The following is a 24855-nucleotide window of genomic DNA, read 5'->3' as shown; positions in this document are numbered from 1 at the left end:
CTCATCTCTACAATAAATCAAAAAATCAGCCGGGCGTGGTAGCATATGCCTGTAATTCTGGCTACTCGGAAGGCTGAAGCAGAAGGATCACCGGAGCCTAGCAGGTCGAGGTTGTGGTGGCCGGGAGCGGCCACTGCACTCCAGTCTGACGACTGACAAATGCAAGCAGGGCACAGTGGCTCAAGCCTTAAAATCCCCACACTTTGGGAGACTGATACAAGAGAATTGCTTGAGCTCAAGAGTTCAAGACCAGCCGGGGCAACATAGCAAGACTTAATCTCCACAAAAAAAAAAGAAAAAATTAATTGGTCATGGTGGCACGTGCCTGTAGTCCAAGCTACTCAGGAGGCTGAGGTGAGAAGATTGCCTTACTCCAGGAAGCTGAGGCTGCAGTAAGCCATGATCATACCATTGCACTCCAGCCTGGGTACAGAGTAAGATTCCCAGCTCAAAAAAAAAAAGAAAGAAAGAAAATAAATTGATATAATACAAACCCAATATTTGCATTAAAATGTGTCTGTATCCCATATTAGGCATAAGGTCACTAAGAACATAAAAAATTCAGTGCTATCAGAGAGAGATTAAAAGGTGAATAATATGTATACTTTCCCCCTACAAAGGAATTTGTTATTTCAAACTTTAGAGATTATTCTATCTATAGACTACTGCTCTCAACAGAAGACAAATGATACTAGACAACTGCTTAAAACAACAGCTGCAAGGGAATTAGAATATATGATACTTAATGGAATTCTTTTTTTTTTTGAGTTGGAGACTCACTCTGTCGCCCAGACTGGAGTGCAGTGGCCGTTCCTGGCCACCGCAGCCTCAACCTGCTGGGCTCCGGCGATCCTTCCACCTCGGCCTTCTGAGTAACCGGAATTACAGGCATGCGCTACCACGCCCGGCTGATTTTTTGATTTATTGTAGAGATGAGGTCTCGCTGCCCAGGCAGGTCTCAAACCCTTGGGCTCAGGCAATCCACTCACCTCAGCCTCCCAAAGGCGCAGGATTACAGGCTGAGCCACCGAGCACAGCTACTTAATGGAATTCTTAAGGTAAAATGTGAATTTGGGATACCAATCATGTGAGTTATACCCATTTTTTTTTAAAAAGTAGTTTTCAGGAGATTGTTTCTTTAGTGACTGAAAAAAAATTAGTTTCAAGTTTGTTAAGAGGCCCACAATGAGTTTATTAAGTTTTCAAGATTGGTGAAAAGCATGAGCAATACCTACAAATAAACATAAAATTGTGAACCTGGTTATCTTGAAACAGTACAAGTATTATTCTCTCTAAATGTAGGTGTAATTTTGAAAGAATTCCCAGGAACAGGTGGTAATTGATGCTGTGTTTAAATTCACTGCTTTATTTTTAAAATCTTGGTCTAATTCAACTGCAGGAAGTTGTCATTTGCAGGTTTCTGCCATGTTGTAGTGATAAAATACTTTCAACAAAATGTATCTCATGTGTTTAATGGAAAAAATAACTATTACAATCTGCTTTAATAAATTACCAGGATGATACAGATTCATTCAGTCAGAGCTACATCACTTTGGGAACTGTTGCCACTATGGCGCCAGGAATTATTTCCAAAGAAGTGATACTGAGAAAGCAAACCAATTAAAACAATCATTCCAGCCGAGCTCAGTGGTTCAGCCTGTAAACCCACGCCTTGGGAAGCTGAGGTGAGTGGATTGCCTGAGCCCGCAGGTTCGAGACCCACCTGGGCAACTTGGCAAGACCTCATCTCTACAATAAATCAAAAATCAGCCGGGCCGTGGTAGTGCGTGCCTGTAGTTCCAGCTACTTGGAAGGCTGAGGCGGAAGGATCGCCGGAGCCCAGCAGGTCGAGGCTGCGGTGGCCGGGAGCAGTCACTGCACTCCAGTCTGGGTGACAGAGTGAGACTCCAACTCAAAAAAAAAAAAGAAATAACAATATGAATTTGTTTTAGTCATGTATTGGCTACATTATTCTATACCACTAGTTTTAACCAATCAAATCTCAACATAAGCACATGGCTAACTTAAAAGTCTATAACAGACACAGTGAGACTGCTCCTCACTGCTAGTAAAATCTCAACTAGGCTTGGATATTGTGTAGTATTGTTAAATGCGTTATTTACAGAATCCAAATGTAACTTTAATTCACCTAAAACAGACAATCTCATGGATATGTCTTGCAGCAAAAACAGGCAGGGATCACAATCAAAATGTCTCCACGAATAAACATCTGAACTACTTGTCAACAACAGAACTCATCACCCGACAAAAATCTACCTCCAACTTTCTCTTCTTTGATGGGTGGGAGTAGGCAGGTGACAATACCATCCAAGCAGTCACTCAGAGCTAAACCAAATGAAGCATCCTAAAGGCCTTCCTCTCCTTTAATGTCAAATCTAGTCAGTAGACTCGGTCAATTTAATCTCCTAAGTATTTGTCAAATTTCCCCTGTCTTATTCTCATTCCTGCCACCACTGCCTTGGTGATTCAGCCCCAGTATCTCTCACCTAGATCATTACATGTCTCCTAACTGTTCTCACTGCCTCCAGTTTTGCCCCTTCCAAACCATCCTCCAGATTGTAGAGACAGATTATTATTATTATTATTATTTTTTAGTTGGAGTCTCACTCCCTTGCCCAGACTGGAGTGCAGTGGTATGTTTCCGGCCACCAAAGCCTTGATCTGCTGGGTTCCAGGGATCCTTCCACTTCAGCCTTCCAAGTAGCTGGAACTACAGGCGCGCGCTACCATGCCCAGCTAATTTTTGATTTATTTTAGAGATGAGGTCTCGCCAAGTTGTCCAGGCGGGTCTCAAACCCGCGGGCTGAGGCAATCCTCACCTCGGTCACCCAAAGTGCTGGGATTACAGGCTGAGCCACCGAGCCCAGCCAGATTATTCTTTTAAATGCAGTTATAACCATGCTGCTCCCTTATTTAAAACTCTTCGATGGCATCTTATCATCTACATACAGGACAAAGTCCAAGCTCCTAGTATGTCCCATAAACACTTTTATAATCGAGTTCCTTTCTCATGCCACAGTTTAGCCAACTTCTTATACTGTTTTATTTCTGTATGCATTTATTCATGTTGTGCCTCTAAGTGACCTATGCACACTCTCATTAAATCTTACTTTACCTCTTGCTGATTAAAACACAGTAGGCCTTTTCTGATCTCCCTAGATGTGGTCAGATGTCCCTTCTGTGTTCACATCATCCTTTTTGTATATCTCTATCATCACAGTTATTGTCTTTAATAATTACCTATGAATATGTCTATTTCCCCTATTAGAATATCATCTGCTTGTGGTCAAAGAATGTGTTTTATTAGTCTTTTTATCCTCGGTATATAAAGAAGTGTCTGGAAATAATAAACATTCAATAATTGTTTAATGAATAAATATCCCTATACTATATTTAAAGCTCTACAAAAGCATTTCATGTCATTTGTAGTCCTGGGGAATAGACACTTTTGTATCAGGGTAATTTGATTACTCAGGAAAATCTAGTAGTGTAGGTGTTGCCCTGACTCATTGCTCCTGGACAACAAAAATGAAGCAATGCTGTACTGCTCAAATGAATTGCTATGTACACAGCTATAGTCACGGTTCCAGGAATCATTATCTAGGTGTTCAAGAAATGTTTTTTTTTTTTTCTTTTTTTTTTCAAGTTGGAATCTTACACTGTCTCACAGGCTGCTTGACACTGGGGTGGCCTTGAGTGTGCCACTGCACTCCAGCCTGGGCGGAAAAGTGAGACTCTGACTCAAAAAATAAAAAATAAAAACAAGCAAACAAATAAATAAATAAAGCAGGGTAGGTGGGGCACAGTGGCTCACATCTATAATCCTAGCACTTTGGGAGGTGGAGGCTAGAGGATTGCCTGAGTCCAGGGGTTCAAGACCAGCCTGGGCAAATTGACGGGACCTTAACTCCACAATAAATGAAAGAAATTAGCCAAACGTGGTGGTATATGTCTGTGGTTCCAGCTACTTGGAAGGCTGAGACAGAAGGATCACCTGAACCCAGCTGGTCTAGGCTGCGGTGGCCATGAATGTGCCACTGCACTCCAGCCTGGGTGACAGAGTGAGGCTCTGACTCAAATAAATAGATAGATAGATAGATAGATAGATAGATAGACAGACAGACAGACAGACAGACAGATAAAGCAGAGTAAAGACCCTACTTTATTTTTCAGAGAAGGCCTCAATCTGAAGGGAACATTTGAGTGAAACCTGAAATAACATGGGGTCATTCATGTAAAAATCAGGAGGAAGCACATTCCAGGAAGGCACACATTAAAGGATTTTAAGGTGGAAAATGAACATGGCATGATCAAGTGAACAACAGAAGGCCAGTTTGGCTAGTATAGTAGGTGAGGGAGAATAGTATGAGGACAAAAAGGGGGACAAGATTATGTATGGTCTATTGGGCCACATAAAAGCGCCTGCATTTCATTTTTAAGTGAAGCTGGAAATCATTGGAGGCCTTTAAGTGGGGAAGGGATACACTTTGGTTGCACATCACTCTTGCTAGTTCTGTGGGGGATGTATTGTAGAAGGTGGATAAAAATGGAAGAAGGGAGATAATTTAGAAAGCTACTGCACCGAACTGACAAAAAAGTAATGTGACATTTGCTTTTGTGAGGATTAATTGGACTAATGTAAATTAAGTGTGAATTCAATGTGTGATACATAAACACTCAACAATATACGGTTATCTATCATTATTAATTTATACCTATGGAAAAGTCTTCTTGTTCAATAGGGTATGAACATCAAAACCATTGAGACAATAATTTGGGAAGTATACAATGACCACAGCACACAAAGTATAAGAAGTAGAACTCTGCTACTCATATAACAAAATTTGTTGAGGATTACTCTGTGAAAATTATGAAGTTTGCTGGGCCAGCATGGGGAAACCAGATTAATAGCTTAATCATCATAGAACACTAGATTTGGGAAGAATCTTCAACGTTTCGTGTGACAAACATAATAGCAGTCCAGAGAAAGAAGCTGCTGCTCCTCTTAAACTGAAAGATGAGAGAATCAGACCCTAGGTTGCCCCAAGGGTATATGAGTAAATGAGTAAAGATTTTCATTAACAACATAAAACCAAAAGTTTTAAATAAAATGCTATCTCGGCAGCACATTAACATGCTATACTAAGAAAAATGTTGTTTATATAAAGCCCTTAATACAGTGCTTTGCCCAGAGTACATGCTCAATAAATGATAGCTACTACTTTCTACTGCTAAAAATATTATCGTCTTTGGAAGGCTGAGAGTGTGATGTCTACCTAACATCAACTACTTGACTAAACTAATAGTAGAACCACAGGAATCCTAATCTAATTCAGCCATTTGATTTTACAGAAGGAAAAAGAGAGATCTAAAGGGGCTAAATGAGCTGCAAAGTCATCCCCAGTGAATGAATTAGAGACAGAACCAAAGCCAAACTCTAAATCCCCAGCCAGAACTGCAGTTGAACTATAAGGTAGTGTTTCAAAGTTTTATAAAAGGGTAATAAGAACATAGCTGCTGTGCCGACTTTTTCAATTTTTTAATTAAAGTCACCACTGAGCTATGAATTTGATATAAGGAAGAATCAGCCACAATGAGACTGTGAAGATATAGTAGGTGAGTTAAAAACAAAATAACAGTCTTGGTAATGCAAGTCTATCATGGACACCTGATGAATGGACGAGAGGTGACCTGAGCAGCTGTTATATGCACTGAAGCAGAGAAACTACAAAGTCTCTCTACTTACAGAAGAAATCAAATACAAAGGACAAAATGCTTTAAAGCATTTTCCAAAGCACAAATGAAATGACAAAAGCTGCGGGTCACACAAAACTAAAAGGAGATAAACACTCTTGGTATACAGCAACATAATGCTTTGTTTTAAGCAAAGACTAACAGGAGTCTAATAAAAGTATTAGGAGATCAGCCTGGGCAGCAAAACCAGATCCTGACTCTATAAATTAGCTGGATGAGGTGGCCTGTGCCTGTAATCCCAGCTACTCGAGAGGCTGAGGCAGGAGGATTGTTTGAGCCCTGAAGGTCGAAGTTACTGTAAGCTATGATTGCCACTGCACTCCAGCTTGGGCGATAAAATGAGACACTGTCTCTAAAAAAAATAAGAGAGAGGGAGAGAGAGAGAGTTAGACAGAGACAGACACACACCAGGCTAGAAGCCACAGTGCGTGAACAGTTGTAGCAACCAATCCAAAAAAGCTTAACCTTTCACCAAGAGTAGAAAGACCAACTGTGGACTTTCAGATCCTTTTGCATATGAGATGCGGGTGCCCACTCCCTATCCTCCAAATAAAAAAACCATCTCTGAATGGGAGAGATAACGGGGCGGGGCACAAGGGGGAATCCAACCTATTTGAGGTGAATTACATTTCACTCAACAAATATCTCCTGAAAATCTACTTTGTGTAAGACATCGTGAAAGACGCTTGCCTCACCTCAAAAACTCCAGAATTCTACGGGATATGGGAAGAGAGGGGGACTCGCAGAAGTTCACAATCCAAGGCCGAAGAGGAGCACTCTAAGAGAGGCTCCAGTAGGGTCATGGGCTCAAAAGCAGGAGGACTCTGGGACTCAGAAAAGACTCCCTTAAAGAGATGGCGTTCAAGAGAACTGCTGAAGAAAAGACGGAGATATGGGGAGGAAAAGTAGGAGAGTAGGTAAACGTTCGCAAGAACAACTTCCGGCTCCCTCACAACCGCCAGTCTCCCCACGCGCTCGGCGGGCGTCACGCGCGCCCTCTCTCGCAGGCAGGCGCTGGGGTTCCGGACCAGACCGGCCGCGCTTGTTTCTCCCGCCCTTTCTTACCTAGGGGTCTTCCAAACTCCTCCTCGGTCAGCCCCGTCTCAGGATAGGAGAAGACAACCCCGTCTGGAATGAGCCCTAAGGCCAGTAACCTGAGCACCCTGTCTACTCGTGGGGTTCAGGCGGCCGCCGGACCACATCTCCATAGCAACGCCGCCAAGCACCAGTTCGAACGCCCGCGCTGTCGCCTGCGCGCCGGCAGCTCTGCACGGCCCACCAATGGGCATCCAGGAAACCCGTTGACGTGCGTCTTCTTCTCCACTAGAAGGCCAATCAGAGATCCGAGGAAGTAGTGGGCGTGAATCTCAATTTCCGTTCTTCAACCAATAGTTCCGCTTGAATGAAGATCTCGCGACGTTCTCAGTGAGAGAACGGCATCCTTGAGGCGGCCCAAAGATCCTTCTGCCTAATTCTATTGGTCACCCAAAGCAAAACCGAGTTCTCTCGATTGGCCGACGTACCTTCAGTTTTTGTTCAAGGCCCGCCTCGTGCCTCTCTCTACTTCGGGTGAGTAGCCTTAGCGCCTAGGGTTTAGCTCTCCGTGGAGAAACTGAGGCGTGGAGTGACGGGTGTCTGCTATTGAATAACTTCGGTCGCTGCTGGGTCAAAGGTGAATGCATCTTCCTCCAAGCTGGCAGGGAGGTGTGGGTAGGCCAGGCCCTATCCGCTCCTAGGACCTCAGTTTTCTTCCTGTCTGCACCGGAGAAGGGTGGGCTCATTGACCCTGTGGGCCTTGCTTGGCCCCCCACCCCCCGTGCGAGTGGTGATGGGGTGGTCGTCGGAGTCCCACTGGCGAGCGAGGTCTGGGTTTAGGGCCTAGCAACCTGGACCCCATACCTTCCCTTCCCTGGGCCTCAGTTTCATTTTGTTGTTACCCGTTAAACCTCGTCTGCTTTTCAAAAGAGATTTTATGTTTTCTAGTTTCTTCACTTAATGAATGGATAATATCGTGGCAATTATAGCAAAAGTAAAGAAAATCACACGAGAGTCCCACCGCCTTAAAAAAAATGACAGTTTGAAATAAATTGAATGCAATCAAATTGTCAAGTGTAAAACACTCATGCAGAGCTGAGGTTAAGAGCAATGATATTGAGAGTCAGGCAGACATGCGTTTGACTCACTACCCAGACACTTATATGAGCCATAGCTTCCTTTTTCCTGTGTGAAAAATGGCAGTAATGCCTCAGCGGGTTATTGTGAAGATTAAGTGAGGTAAAGAAGGTAAAGTACTTGGCCCAATGCCTGGCAAGTAGCAACTTCTCAAAAAATGGTAGCCATTATCCTAATAAGAACAAGCAGGGCCAGGCACCATGGCTCACACCTGCAATCCCAGCACTTTGGGAGGCACAGGTGAGAGGATTGCCTGAGCCCACAGGTTCAAGACCACCAACCTGGGCAATATGGCGAGACCTCATCTCTACAATAAATCAAAAAATTAGCCGGGCGTGGTGGTGCACACCTGTAGTTACAGCTACTTAGAACTCTGAGGTTGAAAGATTGCCAGAGCCCAGCAGATGCCACTGCACTCCAACCTAGGCGACAGAGTGAGACTCCAACTCAAAACAAAACAAAAAGACAAGCAAATGTACTAATCAACAGGTCGGTGTGCTTTACTGTAATTGAGTACCCAACTTAGATCAAAATTTGTTAAGGAAAAAAGATAATTCTTACTAAATAGTAATTAAGGAAACATCCGTTCTTCAAAAGAGAAATTTTTCCTTGTTCCCATATTGAAAGGAATTTATCTTGTAGGACCTTATAAAAAATATACAGGATATAGTAAACAGCTTTCATCAGCAGTTTTGCAGACAAAATGAAAAGCCATTTTATTTAAAATATAGAGAAACTATGATGACCTTTCATGATACAGGAATAAAACTGACTCACAAGCCTGAGGTGGAAGGATTGTCTGAGCCCAGCAGGTCAAGGCTCTAGTAGCCATGAGTGTGCCACTGCACTCCAGCCTGGGCGACAAGAATGAGACTACAACTCAAAAAAAGAAAAAAAAAGACTGACTCACATACGTGTATATTTATATCTCTGATACATCAGACACCCTGTATATATCATTTACTATTTATTTATTCATTTATTCATACATTCATTCGGAGTCAAGGTTTCACTGTTGCCCAGGCTGGAGTGCAATGGCACAATAATGGGTCACCATTATTGAACTCCTGGGCTCAAGTGATCCTCAGCCTCAGCCTCCCAAGTAGTTGGAACTATAGGTGCAAACCATCATGCCTAGCTAATTTTTCTAATTTTTGTAGAGATAGGGTATCGTTTTGTCGCCTAGGCTGGTCTTGAACTCCTGACCTCAAGTGATCCTTCTGCGTCAGCCTTCCAAAGTGCTGGGAATAGGTGCTAACTTCATTTTACAAATGGAGAAGTTAAGGGTCTTGCTCTAAGTAACAACTGTTAAATTCAGTAGCTAGGTCTTTCTGACTTCAAAGCCAACCATACTTTTCTGTGTCGCGCTGTTTCTGACTGAAAGAGGATGAAAATGCTTGGAATACCAGATTGCGAAAGCAGATCAGACAGGTAGACTCACCCAAATTGGAGGAAGTGGGCTGTAGACATACCTATGCTAAAAGCAAAATCTTTCTCCAGTAGAAAATTTCCACCTTGGGAAATGAAGAGATGGCATGAGATTGTCATTGAACTTTATTATATTTAATTTTAGTTTAGAGTCGTGGGGTACAAGTAAGGATTTACTATAAGTAAGCTGCATGCTGGTGAAGTTTGGGCTTGTTGCTGGCCCTCTCTTCCTCTGATAGCAGACCTTGTACCCAGTGAATTGCCACATGCACCTCCTCCCCTCATTCCTTTTCTCCCATCAGTGTCCAGCATCTACCAACCTCACCCTTGTGCTCACATGACCAGTGATCAGGGCCCACTTATACAGTATTCAGTTCTTTGTTGCTGTGATAGTTCACTTAGCATGATGGTCTCCAACTACATCCATGCTGCTGTAAAGGTCATGGTTTTGTTGTTTATGGCTGCATACTATTCCATCATGTAAATGTGCCACATTTTCTTTATCCTGTCCACTTTCAGTGGACATCTGGGTTGGTCCCATGTTTTTCTCTTGTGGATAGTGCTGCAATGAACATATATGTGCAAGTGTAGATATCTTTTTGGTAGAGTGAATTATGTTTCTATGGGTGTATTTGCAGAAGAGAGATTACTGAATCATATTGAAGCTCAATTTTTAATTCTTTGCAAAACCAGCAAAAGTTGAACTGGCTTATAGCCCCAACAACAGTGCAGAAGTGTTCCCTTTTCTCCACATCTGTACTAACACCTGTTGTTTTTTTACTTTTTTTTTTTTTTGAGTTGGAGTCTCACTCTGTCACCCAGGCTGAAGTGCAGTGGATACTCATGGCCACTGCAGCCTCAACCCACTAGACTCAGGCGATCCTTCTGCCTCAGCCTTCCAAGTAGCTGGAATTATAGGTACACGCCACCACGCCTGGCTAATTTTTTTACTTATTGTAGAGATGAGGTCTCACCAAGTTGCCCAGGCTGATCTTGAACCCCTGGGCTCAGGCAATCCTCTCACCTTGGCCTCCCTAAGTGCTGGGATTACAGACTTGAGCCACTGAGCCTGGCCGTTTTTTTTTTTACTTTTTAATTTAACCATCCTTATTGGTGTTAAGTGATATCTCATTGTAGTTTTGATTTGCATTTCTGTGATGATTAAATCACTGAACTTTAGGCCCACCTGTTCATTTACCTTATGGGTAGTCTATAGCATTTCTTTTCTTTTTTTTTTTTTTTTTTTGAGTTAGAGTCTCATTCTGTTGTCCAGGTTGAAGTGCAGTGGTATGCTCATAGCCACCACAGTCTCAACCTGCTGGACTCAGGCAGTCCTTCCACCTCAGCCTTCCAAGGAGCTGGAACTACAGATGTGCACAACCACTCCTGGCTTCTTTTTTTTTTTTTTAATTGTAGAAACAAGGTCTCACCAAGTTGCCAGGCTGGTCTCGAACCCCTGAGCTCAGACAATCCTCTCGCCTTGGCTTCCCAAAGTGCTGGGATTATAGGCTTGAGCCACTGTGCCTGGCCAGTCTATAGTATTTCAGATTCAACTTGTTCCAAACAAATGATTAGCTTACATTCTCTACCCCCTTTTCTACCAAGTCACCCAAACCAAACACTTCTCTTTCTCTTTCTCTTGGATTGTGAAATATCAAGTTTGTCAATTTTACTCTGAAATCTCTCTCAAATTCAGCTTCTGCCCTTTCTCACAGCTTCTGCTTTGCTCTAACTCTGTATCATTTGTTAACTAGACTGTTGAAATAGGCTTGTAGCTGGTTGATCTCTCTGCCTCCATTCTGTCCTTCTAATTCGTTCTCCACCTTGCTTGCTGCCATATGTCTTTGTGAAGTGTCAGTCTGACCAACTTATAGTCCTGCCTAAAACCAGTTAAAGGCCTCATTACCTACAGGATATAAACTAAGCTGTTTATCAATGAGATGTACTTTTGTGCTTGAGAGTCTTTGTCCATACTCCTCTCTTTGCCTGCAGGACCCCTTGCATCTACCTTTATTCTACCTGGTAAACCAGTCATTCTTCAAAATTTTTGAGGTATCCCTTTAACCTAATGATTCTTCTTTGCTACCTTTCCATCTTACATATACACTTATGATACACAAAGCATGCTGTAACTTGTTTTAATGTTTTCTACTTTCACTAGGCTGTGAATCCCTAGAAAGTAGAGGCTAATCCAGGTTTGTAGCTGTCCTTCAGTCCTTTCACACTGTGTGTTGCATGGGACACACTGAGCAGACATTAGATGAGTAAAGGAGTTCCTCAGACTCTAATATTAGAATTCCCTGAGCTTGCTTTCTAGAATTGTACAGCAGATGGCACCAATAGGCCGTTTAACAAATTTCCTCCACTAAGAATGATTTTTGTCCCAACCTTGCCTGACTTTGGCCTTATCCTAGAAGCCAATATTCATGCCATTACAGGTGAAATCTCCTGTTTCCTCTTTCAGCCAATAGCAAAGATAGCAAAATGACTCAGCAGCTTGGTCTCTGCAAGAAGTAATGGAGTGGCAGATGTCCAGAGAAAGGTGCAGTTAAGGGAATATTTTCTTTGTCTCCATTTATTCATGATAGTAGGTGCTTTTTTTGTTTTTCATTTCTTTTTTTAAAAATTTTCCTCCTTTTTTGCAGTTGTTGTTACAAGAGAAAGCTTTACTCATGGATGGGTGCCTTATTTCAGTTCACTCCAAAAGGGAAGAAAGAAACTGGCAAATGAACAAAAGATGATTATGATGTGGGAAGTGAGGGACAACTGAGTAATCACATAGAGTTGCTTGTAGACAGGCAAAGAATTGACCTTTCTCCTCACGTAGAGGAGGGCCTGGGCAAATTTTCTGAATGGTAAGGCCCTAAGTTAAGTGCTCATGTGCTTCTCTGTGCTTGGGGATCCTCAGGCTACTTCATATGGCTTTGAACATGTAGTTTTACGTTCCTACTTCCTAGAAAAGAGCAGAGGAGGCAAGGAAACCCGTTTCTGATAGGCACTTTCAGGGGCCTTAGGCGACACTTTACCTCTTCATCAGTCTTTGGATACCAGGAGTTACATCTACTGTCCTCTCTCTATAACTAAAACTTGTTGGGTGGAGAGGAATCTACATCTTATCATCCATGTGAATACAGATGAAAGTCTTGGAATTTTGAAACTGGAAGTGATTTTATAAATCATTGTGTGGCCCTCTTTCTGAGGGCCATTTGTAGCCTAAGCCCTACTCTCGTGGTGAGCATAGCTGTGAAAGGGAAAAAAATACAGACTGGAGTTAGAGTTGGATTCACATCCCACAATTTACAGGCCAGCTATGCTCTTGGGCAAATATTTGAACCTTTTTTAATATCTCAGTTTTCTCATAAACTGGAGATAATTATGCTTCTCTTGAAAGGTTATCTTGAGCTTCAGAAACTATAATTATCAAAAACCTAGCACAGTGTAGCTGGCTCAGTCTGAATGCTTAATTGATAATATGATGGCATAAAACACTGTTTTTGCTTAAGCGATTTTAGACTGTGGAATAGGTCAGAGGGTGAATTTTGAGAGCTCTTTCTGTATCTAAAGGTATATTTGTGAAGGCTTTTATAGTACTCTGATTTGATGGAAACATTTAAACACACAGGCTAGCTATTTATTTGTAAATTGTTTTTTGGCACCTAGGTCCTAAATCTCCTAGGCTGTGAGGGAATTGTATATATAGAGAAAGCCAAGAGTATTTTTCTTTTACTTTCTGGAACCTTCTGATGACATTGAGGGTTTTTTTGTTCAAGTTTTTTCTAACTACCTCAGGCACTCTGCCACTTTTCTGAAGTGTGAATTGCCTGCTGTCAGCCTGGAGTTCTCACCTCCGCAATCCTGGCTACAGGCATATTTGCATATTGGATGCTGTGTTCTTTAACCCCCTGAGGTTTGAATCCACTTGGAGTCTGTGTGTGAAAGCTGGCTACTTTCAAACCCCTGGACAGTTTCAGCTCCGTGGTCTCCAAAAAAACAGAAAACCCCCAACAATAGCTCCATTCACTTTTATGTAAATGGCACTCTTCAGGAAAACACTGGGCTATTTCCCAGGGCCCCAGAACATACTCAAACATTTGTTTGAGTGGGAGGTGGGGAGAGATTCTTTTGAGTCAATGAACATCTGTTGAGAGCTGCTGTTCCCTACCAGAGGTACCGACAGAGATTTACCATACTAGGTATACGTGCTTGTGGTGGCTTTGTACTGTGTCAATTTAGCGAAGCTGAATTCCCAGGATTTCCTTCCTATATGGTTGCAGGATAGGGTTGACAAGAAAATTTTGCACAATATTTGGAAAGTTGAATTCAAGCAGCAGCCAGTACACCGTGAAGGACAGAGTAGTGCACCAGGCATGGTGGCAATGCACATACTTTGACAGTGATCTGCTGGCCCACCTTGTTGGTGAAGAACGTCGCCCGGGCCTGCAACTCTCCCAGCTCCTACTGAGTCTTTTCCTTCAGCTCCTCTGAGTCTTGGGCCAGCTGTGCATTCATCTCTGTGGCAAAAGACTCTGGCTTCTCTGGCAGGTCACCTGAGTCACTGAGCTTGGAGATGATGAAAGGAAGCTGCGAGTTTTGGGTTGTCCTCATGAGTCCCAGTCGTTCTTGTAGGAACTAGTTTGTTCTCACAGGTTTCAATTTGTCCCTGCTCTTTTGTTTGTTTGAGTTGGAGTCTCACTCTGTCGCCTGACTGGAGTGCAGTGGCACACTCCTGGCCACCGCAGCCACGCCCTGCTGGGCTCCAGTGATCCTTCTGCCTCAGCCTTCCAAATAGCCGGAACTACAGGTGCTGCTACCACACCCGGCTAATTTTTTTATTTATTGTAGAGATGAGGTCTCACCAAGTTGCCCAGGCAGGTCACGAACCTGCCAACTCAGGCAATCCACTCACCTCAGCCTCCCAAAGCGCGGGATTACAGGCTGAGCTACCGAGTCCGGTCTGTCCCTGCTCTTTTCCACTCCATATCCAGTTTTTTTCACAACTCCTGGCCTCATTGGCCTTTAGAGACTTCAGGCCCAACACCTGATGCAGAAGTGTTAGGGTTGCATGTGTTTCTCCACCAACTTCCATAGTTGCACAAAGTCTACTACTCCTTATAATAAATCCTTAGTTTTCCGTTGCTTATAGCATTTGCTTCTCTGATTGAACCTTATAGTAGAGGTTTGTTCGAGCCATGTTAAGGGCCCAGAACATGCAGTGATTAGAAACCAGAAGATTTCACAGAAGAGGAGACATCTGAGCTGCTTCTGAATGGACGAGTGGGAGGTGGTGTGTATGGAGTAGGTGGGAGGAATTCTATTAATAGAGAACAGCTGGCTCAAGCCAAGCAAGTGAAAGGGCAGTGAGGAGTTCTGCCTTTCTAGAACTGTCTACTCATGGGTCCAGAACATAGGTGGAAAATGAGCATCTGATTCTAGCTCTTCTGGTCCCATTGAAATGAACTGTTGACTGACATGTTTCTTAGATGTGGTCATCCTTACATATACTGGCATCCGCTGAAATACATTCTTGGCTCTGTTGTCACTACCCGAAGACTCTTCTCCCACCCCACTACCACACAGGAAAATACCAGCCTACTCTCTTCTCCCAGTGGCTTCGTATAGCCAACCCAAGCCTGGCTCCCCATGCAGGCATCTTTGCTTTCCCATGCTATATTGGTGGTGGCAGTAGTGTGAAGGAACATGCTGGGGCTTCTTGTCTTAGTCAGGGCACTGTGCCCTCTCATTTTAGATCCCTGAACTTAACTAGGGGATCCAACATTCATTCCATGGGACCTGAGGCAGGAACAAGGTGGCCTACATCTATAACATTCTATTTTTTGAGCATCTTTATAGGGAGGGCATAGGGTCAGTTACCTGTTTCTGCCTGAACGATGAGCCAATAATTTGAAATCTTTGTTTACTAGTTCTGCAGTGATGGGGTGCTTCTTTCTAGCTTCCTGAATGGCGAAGGTTCTTGGCAGAAATAGGGAGTCCAGGAAAATAGAACACAGTGTTTAATAAAAGCCCACTACCACTTTCTGTATGAATTTTTTAAAACTCAAGCAGGATCGCATCATACATGCTATTTGGAACCATACTTTTTTCACTTAGTCTGTCTGAAAATCTTTTCCTACAAGCAGCACTTTTGACTCTACTTCATTTGTTTAGTGACTTCATGATATTTCATCATATAGATATACTTTACCTTTTACTCATTCCCACATTGATGGATATTTGTTTCTGACCCCCCTTTTTTTTGGTTTTGATTCTGCAAACAGGGTTGTGGTGAACATCCTTGTATGTGCATCTTAAACATGTATTTCTGTATGTGAGAGTGCCCAGAAATGGAATTGCTTGATCTTAGGGAATGTGCGTTTTATTTTTTGTTTATGTTTTTGTTTTTGAGTTGGAGTCTCACTCTGTCGCCCAGACTGGAGTGCAGTGGCATGCTTCTGGCCACCTCAGTCTCGACCTGCAGGGCTCCAGCAATCCTTCCGCCTCAGCCTTCCAAGTAGCTGGAACTACAGGTGCGTGCTACCATGCCCGGCTAAACGTTTTATGTTTTGATGATTATTATTAATGGCCCTCCTAAGGGGATATACTAATTTACTCATCTACCAACTGTATATGAGAACATAGATCATTTAAAAAATAAATTGACCAGGTGCAGTGGATCACGCCTATATAATCCCAGTAATTTGGGAGGTCGAGGTGAGAGGATTCCCTGAGCCCATGGGTTCAACACCAGCCTGGGAAACTTAGAAAGACCTCATCTCTACAATAAATTAGAAAAATTAGTTGGGCATGATGGTGCATGCCTGTAGTTCCAGCTACTTGGAAGGCTGAAGCAGAAGGATCACCTGAGCCCAGAAGGTCGAGGCTGCAGTAGCCGTGAACATGCCACTGCACTCCAGCCTGGGTGACAGAGTGAGACTCCAACTCAAATAAATAAATAAATAAACAAAGAAACATAGAACTAAATAAATAAAACCTTGAGATTATTTCCAATTCATAAAAACTTCTGCTACAGGCTTGGAAAGTTCTCAGTGTGAAGTGTTAGGTTTTTTGGTGAGAAACTGCTATTTCCTAGAGGAACGTTACCATCTGTTGGCAGTCCTAAGAATTGCCCTGGAACAGATTTCTGTTGGGGCCTGATTTTTATGCCTTTGACAGCCTGTCAAGCTCCTCTTGATTGAGGACCTGCAAAGGGACTGTGAAGGACAGCAGTTCCTACTCCAGCAGCCTTCTCTGCAGCAGCTCTGCTTTCCATGAACACTAGCTCCTTCTTTGGCCCTACTGACATGACTTGGACCTTATCCTGCTTGGGCTACTCTCCTGGACCTCTCATTGCATTTGAGACACTTGTTTTTCTTTCAGCTGTACCATCCCACCTTAGGACCTTTGTCCATGATGTTCCCGCCTGGAACACACTATTTATTTTATAGTTTGCCAGTTTTATACTGAACAGTGCATTGTTTTGTTTTGAGAAATGGTCTCACACTGTCACTCAGGCTGGTGTACAGTGGTACAATCACAGCTCACCTCAACCTCAAACTCCTGGGCTCAGGTGATCCTTCCAACTTGGCTTCCTGAGTAACTGAGACTACAGGCATGTACTACCACACCTAGCTAATCTTTTGAATTTTTGTAGAGATGAGGTCTCACTATGTTACCTAGGCTGATCTCAAAGTCCTGGGCTCAAGCAGTTCTCCTGCCTTGGCTTCTTTTTTTTTTTTTCTGAGGTGGAGTCTCACTCCATCTCTCAGGCTGGAGTGCAGTGACATGCTCACGGCCACCCCAGCATCAAACTGCTGGGCTTCGGCAGTCCTTCCACCTCAGCCTTCCAGGAAGCTGGAACTACAGGCACACGCTACCACGCCCGACTAATTTTTTTATTTATTGTAGAGACGAGGTCTACCAAGTTGCCTGGGCTAGTCTCAAACCCCTGGACTGAGGCAATTCTCTCACCTTGGCCTCCCAAAGTGCGGGGTTTATAGACTTGAGCCACCACTCCCGGCCTGCCTTGGCTTCTTTTTTTTTTTTTTTTTTTTGAGTTGGAGTCTCACTCTGTTACCCATACTGGAATGCAGTGGCACGCTCCCGGCCACCGCAGCCTCAACCTTCTGGGCTCCGGGGATCCTTCCGCCTCAGCCTTCCAAGTAGCTGGAACTACAGGCGCGTGCTGCCACGCCTGGCTAATTTTTGATGTATTGTAGAGATGAGGTCTCGCCAATTTGCCCAGGAGGGTCTTGAACCCGCAGGCTCAGGCAATCCACTAACCTCAGCCTCCCAAAGCACGGGATGACAGGCTGAGCCACCGAGCCCGGCTGCCTTGGCTTCTTAAAGTGCTGAGATTACAGGCATGAGCCACTGTGCCAGGCTCACAATTATTTTTCAATTTGCTTAATTATTTTATTAAAGTCTGCTTCTCTCACTAGAATACTAGCTGTATGAGGACAAAGACCTAGCACAGTGCAGATGCTTAATACTCATTGAATGAACAAATAACACAGATTTTTCTTTAGCAGGACTCTAAAAGATCTCCCATATGTTTTGTTACCTTGATTGCATGTCTCCCTGATTACAAATCTTCTTTTCACTTGTGCAGATATTCTTACTTTTCTCCCTTCCTTGTCTGTTTTGTTGTTGATCTTTTGTTCTGAAATGGAAAAATATTTATTGTATTGCTGATTGAAAATTAATAAATGTTCTTTGTAAAATTCCAAACAGTGCAGAAATATATGGGGTAGAAAATGAAAGTCTTATCTTCCAGAAACCACTATTAATGATGTATAGCTTTCTAGACATTTTCTACACATATAGAAATCTGTTGAGTGATTATTATTTGCCAGATACTGTTCTAAAGCACTTTACAAAATTAAGTCATATAATCCTCACAGCAACCATCTGAGGTAGAACTATTATTATCCCATCTCACGGATGAGGAACTTGAGGAACAAGATGTCAGACAACTAATAAGTGTCAGAGCCAGGGCCTGAACCCAGGCTCCAGATTCATACTCTTGGCCACTATGCTAGTTTGTCTCTGATGTTGTGAGAAAGACACTCTCTACTATGTGTGCCCTTTTTATTTTAAATTTTGGACCTGGCTGGGCACAGTGGCTCATGCCTATAATCCCAGCACTTTGGGGGCCAAGGTGAGAGGATTGCCTGAGCCCACAGGTTTGAGATCAGCCTGGGCAACTTGGCAAGACCTCATCTCTACAATTAAAAAAAAAAAATTAGTGCGTGCCTCTAGTTCCGGCTACTTGGAAGGCTGAGGTGGAAGGATTGCCTGAGTCCAGCAGGTTGAGGCTGTGGTGGCCATGAGCATGCCACTGCCCTCCAGCCTGGGTGACAGAGTGAAACTCCAACTTAAAAGAAAAAAAACTTTTGGACCATAGGAATATACAGCATATTCAAAAACATGGATAATGCCAGGCAGCGGTGGCAAACATCTGTAGTCCCAGCTACTCAGGAGGCTGAGGTGGAGGATCACCTGAGCCCAGGAGTTGGAGGCCAGCCTGGACAACATAGTGAGACCCACATATCTTAAAGGAAAAAATAGATAAAAGACTTTTTAAAAACTCAACATAATATTTTTTGTACCCCAAGTTACCCTCCCTAGGTGACCCCTCTGAATTGTCAGAAACCACATTGTTGGGGGACTTTGCTTCAGGGGCTCAGGATATAGGCTGAAGGAAATGAGGTTGCAGGTTTGATGATAATACTTCCCCTGCATCTGTGCCATTCCCAGCATCTCTAGTTTCAGTGTGTTTGCTCTGAGGATCTCCAGTCTCATAACAAACACATACCAGCCCTGTTTTGCGAGGAGCCCTGGAGGAGTTGGGACAGAGGCCACATTGACCAAGGACAGTTGCCAGGGTCCTGCAGTTACACACAAAGGTCAGACTCTGATTCCTGGATGCCCTCCATTGGTCCTTGGCATGCTGCCTTTTCCTGTGGGTTGTGAGATTGCTGTTTGCTAGTCTGTGCTCCTCTCCAGCACCAGATTGCTATGCACCCCCCACCCCAGTATGGTGCTTTCTGTTTTGTGCAACTTTCCATATACCACATCTTCTTTGTGAAGTTCTTAGATAGACCATGGCCCTGAGAGCATGTGGCTTGATCATCTTCCGAAGACGCCTCATTCCCAAGGTGGACAACAATACAATTGAGTTTCTTCTGCTGCAGGCATCGGATGGCATTCATCACTGGACTCCTCCCAAAGGTGCGAGGCTATAGAGGTTGGCTTTTGGGAAACTGCCAAGCGTTGCTCAGAAATCTACCCTACCAGTCCCTTCCACGAGGCTTGATTCCCAGTGACTGCGTAGCAGGAAGGGGTGGGGTAGGCAGGATTCCTTGGATCCTTTCTACTTATAAGGTCTCCAGACCAGGCCAGAGTAGAACTGGAAATAGAATTCGGTGACCGAATTCCAGGACACAAGCAGTACCTGGTGTTTTTGTGAGTATCTTCTACCAGCTCTCCAGCCTCTGTAATAAATGACTGGGGAGGAGAAAGCCACTGGGCAGGGAATTGAGGACCTCAGGATTGAATCATGGCAGAGCTGTGTACCCATCTCCCTGGGCTGTTTTTCATCTGTCAAACAAGAGGTTGACTAGAAAATACTAAGTTTTGTTTCAGCCCTAACTGTCTCTGATTCTATTTGATCAAGTTTCTTTGACTCCTGGCTTTTCTTTTGAACTAAACACACAGAGTATGACTTCTGAAGTCTTTTTGAACATAGTTGTATTTTGAGTAGTAACACAGATGAGGTGGGTTCCCTGATCATAGATTCATCTGCAAACTCTGGCAGGAGTAGAGGAGTAAGGGGATGGGAGGGCCCTTCTCAGACCAGGAAGTTGTGAAGATTTAACAAACCCCAAGGTCTCTATGTCCTGGGTCCATCATTCAGTAATTCAGAGGGCAGAACAGTGAAGATTAGTGGCCTGAGGCCTTACCCCAGACCAAGATCTGTCTGTAAGCTGGGTATTTTTCATCCATCAGCATTCCTGACCTCCTCCTCTAAGAGTAAGATAGCTGCAGTCAGATGGTCATGGAAGAGAAGCCAAGCTGTGTGGGGAGAAGTGGGGAAAAGGAGCCTCCTTGGCTGAGGCCATTGGGATGGTCCCATTGGGCAGGGACAGACTATGGCTTTGGCACCTGCTGGGATGAGGAGCCCAGAGTGAACAGCCCCCAGACAGAAGGAAGCAGGGACTTTAAAAAGTAGCCGGGCTCGGTGGCTCAGCCTGTAATCCCGCGCCTTGGGAGGCTGAAGTGAGTGGATTGCCTGAGCCTACGGGTTCGAGACCCACCCAGGCAAGTTGGTGAGACCTCATCTCTACAATAAATCAAAAAAAAAAAAAAAAATTAGCCGGGCATGGTAGTGCATGCCTGTAGTTCCAGCTACTTGGAAGACTGAGGTGGAAGGATCACTGGAGCCCAGCAGGTCGAGGCTGCGGTGGCCGGGAGCAGCCACTGCACTCCAGTCTGGGCGACAGAGTGAGACTCCAACTCAAAAAAAAAAAGGAGTGGGGTGGGGAGGGGTGGAATCCAAGGTTGAAGGAAAGCAAGGGAATGGGAACAGGAAATAAATTCTGCACATTTGAGTTGTATTGGGGAGAAACAAGATGAAAAAGGAGATAGAAGTGTCACAAATACTATGAATAGGAATATTCACACTTGTCTCCTGATCACCAAAGTAACACTGCATGGTTCTTCTCACTACATGATGTCAGCAGACCTCTCCTAATCCTTTCCTACCTGGGGAGAAGTTGCTGTGTTAACATTGTTGGGCAGAATACTGAATAGATGTTCCTGGAGGGGTGTGCTGAGAAACTCCCACACACCTCTGAGGGGAAGTGGGGTATCCTGAATCGGTTACATTTGTCACCACTAGCATCCCTCTCACCTCCTTCCCCAAAGCACTACCTGTCTGTCATTGTGTACATGGCTATAGGAGGCACCATGAAGAGAAAACTACTCATAAGTTGTGAGCTAGAATTTTTTGTTTTCTTTTTCTGAGTCGGAGTCTCACTGTTACCCAAACTGGAGTGCAGTGTCACACTCATGGCCACTGCAGCCTCAACCTGCTGGGCTCAGGTGATCCTTCTGCCTCAGCCTTTCTTCTTTTTTCTTTTTTCTTTTTTTTTGGTCATGTTGTCTGCAAACAGGGACAATTTGATTTATTCTTTTCCTTTTTCTTTTAAATTATGTGGTACCCTTGTTGATCTGCTTCAACCTTTCAAATTGCTAAAACTACAGGAGTACGCCACCTCGCCTGGCTAATTTTTTGGTTTATTGTAGAGACAGGGTCTCTCAAAGTTGCCCAGGCTGATCTCAAACCCTCTCACTTCCATCTCCCGGAGTGCTGGAATTACAGGAGTGAGCCGCTGTGCCTAGCAGAATGGTTTTTAAGTGCTAATCTCCCTGTTGTCTTATGTGCGGCAGCAACTGACCCAGAGCCCTGTAGGCCCCTGTGAAGAAGGAGGGCCCCATCCCCAACCAAGGGGGAAACAGCTAAAAGTTCCTGCTCCCCATGAGCTCCTGAACCAGGAGGCTCCTCCCTCCCCCCAATAACTTGCCAGAGCCATGTGTAGACAGAGGCTGCCAGATGCTCCCCAGTTCTTCTTGGCCCCTCTGGGAAGCTGAGAATTTGTGGGAAGGGCCTAGAGGTAAAGCCGAGGGCTGCTCTAGTCTGCAGAGCTTCATGTTCTCCCATAACAGTTTTTTGGCAGCTGCTTGGATTTGGGTCTTGCCAACACATTTTCTTAGAACTGGCTCTTAGCTTCTCTGTAGTCTAAGTTCCCATCAGGACTTTCCCTATGAAACTGAAATCTGGCCTTGCTCAGGAAGAAAGATGAAAACAATTTGGAAAAAGCCTTGATAGCTACTTGGAAGCAGCTGCTAGTACAGCAGTGCAGGGTTTTGAGCTTGTCTGTTGGCCCTGGGACTTCAGGATCCAACTGTAGACAGTGTTAAGTCCTTACTGGATTGTAGACAAAGTATTCCCTCTTTAGCTAGCTTTCACCTGCTATGAAGGGACTGCCTGCCCCTTCTTGGAAAGATTACTTTAAGATCTCTGGTAGGGAAGTGTTTCCTCAGAACGTGGGATGAGGAGAGCTTCAAAGAATAAGAAAGAAGACTGGGCGTGGTGGTTCAGCCTGTAATCCCAGCACTTTGGGAGGCTGAGGCGAGAGGATTGCCTGAGCCTGGGGGTTTGAGACCAGCCTGGGCAACTTGGTAAGACCTCATCTTTACAATAAATCACAAAAACTAGCTGGGTGTGGTGGTGCATGCCTGTAGTTCCAGCTACTTGGAAAACTGAGGCAGAAGGATCACCTTAGCCCAGCAGGTTAAGGCTGCAGTGGCAGTGAGTGTGCCACTGCACTCCAGCCTGGGCAACAAGAGTAAGACTCCAACTCAAAAAAGCATAAGAGGCCGGGCTCGGTGGCTCAGCCTGTAATCCCGCGCCTTTGGGAGGCTGAGGTGAGTGGATTGCCTGAGCCCGTGGGTTCGAGACCCGCCTGGGCAGGTGAGACCTTATCTCTACAATAAATCAAAAAAAAAAAAAAATTAGCCGGGCGTGGTAGCACATGCCTGTAATTCCGGCTACTCGGAAGGCTGAGGCGGAAGGATCACTGGAGCCCAGCAGGTCGAGGCTGCGGTGGCCGGGAGCGGCCACTGCACTCCAATCTGGGCGACAGAGTGAGACTCCAACTCAAAAAAAAAAAAAAAAAAAAAAGCATAAGAAAGCAGAGGTCTGAAGGAAGTCATCTCTCTCACCTCAATTGAAGAGCAGTATTCTAAACCTGATCTGCCAAGCACATAGTCTGTTTCAGTGAAGATGAGGTGGGAAGGAGGGATGATTGTAGAGAAGATGAGGTGGGAAGGAGGGATGATTGCTCAGACCCTGAGAATCAGATACTACCTGCCCTCCATTCCCTTCCCAGGCATGTTAGGATAATGCCAGCCTCCAGGCTTCCTTTAGCCTAGGAACACCTAGAAAAGTCACTGGAGATCCCATTTTTAAATCATATGGCCTGGAAAATTTTGCTTTGGGGACCTTGGAAAATTTTGCTCCTTCTTCCCTCTTTTCTCCTAACTAGGCCATGTGGAACCAGGAGAGAATGACTTGGAAACAGCCCTAAGAGAAACTCGGGAGGAAGCAGGCATAGATGCAGGACAGCTGACCATCATTGAAGGGTTCAAAAGGGAGCTCAATTATGTGGCCAGAGAGAAGCCTAAAACAGTCATTTACTGGCTGGCAGAAGTGAAGGACTACAACGTGAAGATCCGCCTCTCCCATGAGCACCAAGCCTACCGCTGGTTGGGGCTGGACGAGGCCTGCCAGTTGGCTCAGTTCAAGGAGATGAAGGCAGCACTCCAAGAAGGACACCAGTTTCTCTGCTCCACAAAGGCCTGAACTGACTGGAATAGAGTCATTTGCTTCAGTAGGATCCTTGAGGGCTTTCTGAGATGAACCCACCCTCAGGTCCAAGGAAGGTGTGCTTGTCTTTGGCTCATTGCAGGCAAGAGCAGATAGGTAGCAAAATCAGCTCAGGACTCTGAGGTGAGAGCAAGCAGAAATCTCAACTGGGTAGAAAGGAGGACAAAGGAGGAGTAAAATTTAGAAAGGCGAGGCCCAGTAAGTATATCCTTGTATTTTGTAAATAAACCTCAAGCAGCTTATCTATCCTTCCAACCTGTTGTGTTTATTTCTTGGGCTCTTGTCATTGGTGAGGAGAAGAAAGCTAAAGTGAATCAGAGCTCTGACCTTAACCAGAGGGAATCCTGTGTCCATGCACTAGGCCACAGAGAAGCAAAGGGGTAGGGAGTTGGCATGGAAGAGGCCCAGTACTGCCAGGGTGGGTCTCCTGCCTCTGGAACTCCAAGCAATCTGCCCCACCCCCACCAGTGTCTCCAAGACTTTGTAACCCAGTCAGAGTCAAGCAAGTGGGACTTTAGCACAGGAAGGAATCGGGTCTGTTCTATTCACTGATGTATCTCTCCCCAGCACCAGACACATATGTTGTAGATGCTCAGTAAATATTTCTTTTCTTTTCTTTTTTCTTTTTGAGTTGGAGTCTCACTTTGTCGCCCAGGCTGGAGTGCAGTGGCATGCTGCTTATGGCCACTGCAGCCTTGACCTGCTAGGCTCAGCAGTCCTTCCACCTCAGCCTTCCAAGGAGCTGGAACTACAGGCATGAGCCACTACACCCGACTAATTTTTTTGATTTATTGTAGAGACAAGGTCTTGCCATGTTGCCCAGGCTGGTCTCGAACCCGTGGGCTCAGGCGGTCCTCTCGCCTCTGCCTCCCAAAGTGCTGGGATTACAGGCATGAGCCACTGCACCCAACAGTAAATATTTCCTTAATTTGTTAGAGACCAGATGACCTTTGGGCTTCTCAGGTCACAAGAGAGAAAGGAGGGACAGGCAACCCTTGACCTTCAACAAGGTCAGTGGTGACACATGCACTCTG

The 24855-nt window shown here is 44.6% G+C and overlaps 1 protein-coding gene across 5 annotated transcripts; it reads left to right on the top strand.

Moving 5' to 3' along the window:
* The first annotated feature begins 7263 nt into the window (after window positions 1-7263).
* On the top strand, window positions 7264-24073 carry NUDT2 (nudix hydrolase 2). Of its 5 annotated transcripts, none has more exons than XM_021718664.1 (4): window positions 7264-7344; window positions 19144-19277; window positions 19462-19602; window positions 23481-24073. In XM_021718664.1, the coding sequence occupies exons 3-4, from the start codon at window positions 19476-19478 to the stop codon at window positions 23795-23797; spliced, it is 444 nt and encodes a 147-aa protein (XP_021574339.1). In that variant the 5' UTR covers window positions 7264-7344; window positions 19144-19277; window positions 19462-19475; the 3' UTR covers window positions 23798-24073. The 5 variants fall into 5 exon arrangements, with proteins under 5 accessions (XP_021574339.1, XP_008069128.1, XP_008069133.1 ...); XM_008070929.1 differs by lacking the exon at window positions 7264-7344 and adding an exon at window positions 15860-15899 and having other exon boundaries at window positions 19129-19277; XM_008070937.1 differs by lacking the exon at window positions 19144-19277 and having other exon boundaries at window positions 7313-7344.
* Window positions 24074-24855: the final 782 nt, after the last annotated feature.

Source organism: Carlito syrichta, unplaced genomic scaffold (genome assembly GCF_000164805.1).
Source record: "Carlito syrichta isolate Samal-C Ts95f unplaced genomic scaffold, Tarsius_syrichta-2.0.1 Scaffold112228, whole genome shotgun sequence".
Lineage (NCBI taxonomy): Eukaryota > Metazoa > Chordata > Mammalia > Primates > Tarsiidae > Carlito > Carlito syrichta.
Note: the sequence above shows the minus strand (reverse complement) of the source record. Positions and strands in the feature narration are given on the sequence as shown.

What these genes read in the sequence shown, in the direction of transcription:
- NUDT2 (XM_021718664.1), top strand. Translation starts at nt 19,476, where the DNA reads ATGGCCCTGAGAGCATGTGGCTTGATCATCTTCCGAAGACGCCTCATT. An exon ending in TCACTGGACTCCTCCCAAAG is followed by an intron (nt 19,603 to 23,480) that starts GTGCGAGGCTAT and finishes TCTCCTAACTAG; the next exon opens with GCCATGTGGAACCAGGAGAG.